General features: G+C 39.4%; 1 protein-coding gene across 1 annotated transcript; it reads right to left on the bottom strand.

Annotated features, from left to right (window-relative positions):
• Nucleotides 1-1,610: 1,610 nt before the first annotated feature.
• Nucleotides 1,611-3,771, bottom strand: LOC105032248 (uncharacterized). Its single transcript, XM_010906635.4, has 2 exons — nucleotides 3,602-3,771; nucleotides 1,611-2,790 (listed from the first exon to the last, which is right to left on the bottom strand). Exon 2 carries the CDS (start codon nucleotides 2,647-2,649, stop codon nucleotides 1,864-1,866), a length of 786 nt encoding a protein of 261 aa, XP_010904937.1. The 5' UTR covers nucleotides 2,650-2,790; nucleotides 3,602-3,771; the 3' UTR covers nucleotides 1,611-1,863.
• Nucleotides 3,772-5,466: the final 1,695 nt, after the last annotated feature.

The raw sequence follows: 5,466 nt of genomic DNA, 5'->3' as shown, positions 1-5,466 counted from the left end.
ATGTAAGCTGGACCTCTTTAAACACTACGGTTTCTACAGGACTCCTTGGTTTCTTCTTTATGCGGTATCCATGCAATGCAAACAGACATAATTCTCACTTCTACAGTTTTAGCAAAGGGCTAGCGAGCAAAAAGGGGAGCATATTATGAGTTACACAAAAAAACAAAAAATAATGACACAATGATGAAATTGAATTTTGCTGCTGTTTTTTTTTTTTTTTTTGAACGCTTTCACGTGCATTATGTATCACAAAGCTAGCATACGGGCCATGTTGAAACTTTCTTGTTTAGTCTGGAATCCAAGGACAGCCACTTTCCACTAAAAAGAAAAAAAAAAAAAAAAAGAAAAAGTCAAAAATGGGGCCTACCTCCACTTTGCCCCTCCCAGAATCCTACATTGTGGTACTATAACTGAGCAATGTCCTCAAATCAGATAGGAGGAAGAGAGGCAGATCAAATCCAAATTATCGTATTCTTTTGATTTATTCTTTTTCCAGATCTTTCATTTTGTTACATCCAACTGAGAGAAATCATTAGAAGATCATCTCCTCGGAAATCCAAGTCTCGCGATGCACTGAAGCATTAAGAAAAGCAGAAGAGAGCGGCTTACAAAGCTCCAGGAACTCGAAGAAGAGAGTTTCAATTTTGCAGCAGCTTCAAACTGCGTAACATGACCGATCAACTCATCAAATAGATTTTATAAATTGCTTGAAGGATTTCTTCTCACTTCAGCAGATGCTTTTGGTAAACTTCTACCGGATGCTTTCATTTTGTCAGTATTAAGTACTGTCGACTAGCATTCATCTTCCCCTAAGAAGACGACCATAGGAATCCATCCATCTTTAATTCACTGAGATACTGAAAGAAACCTAAGACCAAGGACAAGATAAATCAAAGCACAGCTGGAAAATACATTACATAACATGACAGAGCATCCAGTGATCAATGTTAAGCAGTAACACATTGCCCCTTTTGAATAAAACACTTTTCATTGACTAAGACTGCGTTTGGGGTTAAGTAGAAGGATATCCCTCTAATTAGGGATATCCTGCCAACACCCCAAAAACGCTCCAAAAAAAACCGTAACTGTAAAGGGATAATGCTACTCCATCATTTTGATAGAATTAGGGTATCCCACAGAACAGAAAAATTTTAACTTCTCCAATCACTGTTTTGCCCTCGTGCACTCTTTAACTATAAACAAAGTAAGATGGCAATTTTTTCAAATATCAAAAGAGAACCAATTCCTAGCCCTTCTAGGGTACAAAGATATCCCTCCAAAACTTATCCTCTCTACCAAATACAGCACAAAAACAAAGGCATCGCCACCATAACTTAGCAAATTTCAGACGTCTAAGTTTCCTAGTAAACTTGTCATGCATAAGCAATCCAAAAAGAGAGATGATGACCATATCAAGGTGAAAGATTAAACCCTAACAAAAATACAGACAAAAAGGAACTAGATATATCATATACCACCAATACAATCTAAAATCACAAGCCATGACTTCAGAGAGGGTTATTATGCCCAATACTATAAACTGACAAACGATGTAAGAGCTTTGTCCATCAAGATGACCCCATTTAACTCCTCAAGGTGGAACATTGATGTCCTGGTCAACCATGACGATAATGCCTTGAATGACATGCATTATTCACCAAGCTCCAACTGATCCATGGGCAATGCCATGTCAAGTAACTAGTTATCCAAAATAACATACATTGAGCACCTGACCATGTGCCAGCTAACCATTTTGTACATCATTGCAAACAATAACTGGCTGACAATACATATAGTTCATGCCCTTCACTGGCTAATAACCTTGTGAGGCTCTAGCTCTGGCTTGGATGGAAGGGAAAAACTCTAAGCAAAGATCTCTCTGACAAGCCAATCCAAGCTAGGATATGCAAAGTACAGGATCAAAAATGATGGCAATGCAAACAGGAGTGTGACAAGGATGTACAGGGCCAAGACAGCAGCACTAGCAGGGATGGCATATAGCACTATGAGAAGGAAGATGATTACTAGGGGGAACTTGGCAGTAATTTGAACAAAGAAAGCCAGCGATTTGCGTAGGGAAGCATGGATCCTCTCTGTATTGAAGTAATTATCAATGAGGCTTGCATGATTGTGATCAGAGAGGGACTGTTCTGCCTGAGTATTCAGAGTTCTTCGTGCACTGTGATGGCGGTAAGCATTACTTCTGACAACCAGGCTGCTATTTGATGGCCAGACTGGATGGTGCTCCCCACAGACTGAGGACTGACACTTCACCCTGTTGCCATTCATGCTCTCAACCATCCAAAGTAGGAAGTAGTTTTTGCGAGGAAATGTGAGATTACCCTTGTAAACCAGCCGAAGCGACAAAAGATTGCACCATGGGCAGGAGATGAAGAGAGGTAACTGGATTGGTACAGTTGGAAATTTAACAACAGCCCACTGAAGTCCCAAGATGCAATTCTTGCACAAGGTGTGGCCACACCATAAAACATAAGGCACGTTCTCAACAATGTTAAATGATTCCCAGCATATTGGACATTCCAGACCTTCTTCTCTGCTGGTGCATGAAGAAACCTCGTCATCTGAGCAATCAGGATTAGATGTGCTCGATTTTTTGTAGGTGTTCTTTCCTCCAGCGAAGCCCCACATTGTGATGGTGGATGGAATGACAAACTAAAGAATAGGCATCTATGCTGATGGTAATGTAGACAACAAAGCTAACAGATGGATATGATGCCTACATCCAATTCTCAAGCTCGATACAAATGCTCAAAGCCCCTTAAAAGAAACCTGAAATCCAAAAGAATGTGAAAAGAATATATACTACACTGAGATCTCAGAGAAAAACCTGCCACCTTACAAGCTTAAGTCACATAAAGAAGAATTGTTATTTGCACAAGCAAAAGAAGAGGATTAATATTGACAGATATAAACATCATATGTAGCATGTAAACAAGAATACAATTGGAAACGAACATCGATAATATGCAGCAATTACACTAATACAGTTATCCTTCATCTAAATAAGCAACCCTCTCTTTAAATATTTTAACGTAAAGAGAACCTTTCACTGAAGTTCTAGTAAACACAGGAATGATGCCATATCTGGAAGCATTAATCGAAGGACTATAGTCTAAAACAAAAACAGACTTTATAAATTCAGATCATATGCCATACGAGATTAATACAAAATCGAACAGTCCAAAAAAAAAAGGGGCAGAATCCAACTAAGCCCGTGCAGATCATCAAACATCCAGAAAAGAATGCAGGATAAAGCCATAAAAAACCCAAGAAAGTTCAAGGAAAACACATTTAAAGATGATTTAAAAGAAATTCACCCCCAAAAAAAGGAAATCTAGAAACTGAGACCCCACATCAAATTAAACAATAAAGAACATTTAATTCAGAGAGCAAACGAGATCTCCACAAGAAGCGCCACAAAAAACAATAAATCACGCACCTTAAAATCGAAAACAGAGAAACGGATCCCTCCCTCTGGTAAAACCCAAAAAAAACCCAGATTTCATAAAAAAAAATTGCTTTTTTTCTCGACACCAAGAAAGAATATACCTACAAGGTTTAAATCAGACAACGATCTTACCGATTAATGATCGCGAGCAAAGGGATTCTGCGATCAATAGGAGTGGACGAAGGATCGAGGAGAGAAGAAGCAGCCGAAGCCCTGTATTTTTCTCTCCTCCTCCTCCTCGCCCTCCCTCTCTCTCTCATCGGACACGAAGACCCCGTGGAACGAATCCAGAATCTTCTCCCTTATAGGATTCAAGACTGGATTGGACTTGATTAACGACGTTTGTGATTTGAGACTGAAATGGGCCGTGACACGAGAACCGCTGGCGGCTGTTTGGCTTCCGTCCCGTCTGCCACGTGGTTGAGCCCACGGTGTGGAGAGAAATTATTCTCTACGCTGCGCGTACCACAGATGTGGTGACCAATCAATCACAGCCGGTCACTCCCGTGAGCCCGGCTCATAACCAATCACAGCCAGTCGCTCCCGTCAGCCCTGCTCATCAAGCGCTCAGAGACCGCCATATAGACGAGCGGCGGTGGTACATGGCATGTACAGATGATGCAGTGCAGGCCGTGTAGGGGATAATTTTTTGAATTAAAAATTTAAAAGAAAAAAATTAAAATATTTTATCACTTCACAGAGTAAGATAAATAGTTTTTGTTTTTTGTGGTGTTGGGTTTGGGGGGGGGGGGAGGGGGAGGGGGAGGGGGAGGACGGGTGGGGGGCTACAAAAATTAGGTAAGCAAATTAGAGGCCAAAATGTATAGTAGTTATGATGTATCAATTTTTCTAAATAATAATTACATTCTTCAAAAAAAAATAATTTATTTTGTATGATGAAAATGAGGAATTAAATGGATCAATAAGTAATTTTTGTTTTTTCTTATTGCAATAAGGCTTCGATTGACAGTAGGTGAGGTTGGTCGAAGATCAATCTAGAGAACTGCTAAGGATCTAGTTGGTGTAGACCGCGCAAAAGAAGTCTTAAAATCAGTAGGGTACCTTTTGATTTAGGATCTTAAGATGCTCAAATCAATCAGGATGTTGAAAATAGATAGTAACAATGGAGAAGTAGAAAGCAAAAAATAAGAGTTTGAAAGTGAAAAAAAGTGGAGAGAACTCTGATTCTCTTCAATTGAAAAATTTAGCAGAGTTTGATCTCTATAAGTTATGACTTGCCTTCCAGAGAGTACTCTGTCCCTCTTAATATAGAGGAAGCTCACTTAGGCTTTCAGAAAAGTTTGTTAGATCGTTAGGAATATGTTTAGACCATTAGTTTGTTGGAACAGAATGACCAACTGTGTCGAGATCGTAGGGTATTTGTCCATGTGGTAATAAACTGGAATATAGCTGGAAGATAGTTATTGCTGAGTTGGATGACAGCTGCTGGATAACCGTCTGCATTTTTTATGGCACATCGGTAATATGCCGACGTGAAATAGATGAGATTAGTAATCGACTGAACTGAATATCATACCTTTAGCACTAATAACTATATCGGTTGAGTGCCGAAGTAATTCACTGCAAATCAGTCATAAACTGAGATGAACATTATGCCTTTCAATAGCAGCTCTGGGTTAGATTGATTCGAATGTTAGCTTGAAGAGACAGATTGGTAATATGCCAATATAACCTGAGAGAATATTTTATTCAGATAACAATCTGTTGCTACGTATCCAGATCATGATGAGGTCGGATAATATGCACCAATACTTCTCATTTCACTTCCAAATGCAATCTATATAGAGAGAGTTCTTGGTGCTCATTCTCAAGTTGGCAGCCTGTCCTTTTAGAGATGATGTGGTAAAGAATGGTGACAAATAAACTTGAATGTTGTAATGCTAGGTCACAAGTTGAAGGCCTCACCTCTTAGGTTAATTTCTACTCAACGGTGTGGCATAGCTAGGTTAAAAACCAGTCTTGCATGAACAATGTTG

Source organism: Elaeis guineensis, chromosome 15 (genome assembly GCF_000442705.2).
Source record: "Elaeis guineensis isolate ETL-2024a chromosome 15, EG11, whole genome shotgun sequence".
NCBI lineage: Eukaryota > Viridiplantae > Streptophyta > Magnoliopsida > Arecales > Arecaceae > Elaeis > Elaeis guineensis.
This window is presented reverse-complemented; position numbering and strand designations above follow the sequence as displayed.

What these genes read in the sequence shown, in the direction of transcription:
- LOC105032248 (XM_010906635.4), bottom strand. Translation starts at nt 2,649, where the DNA reads ATGTGGGGCTTCGCTGGAGGAAAGAACACCTACAAAAAATCGAGCACA.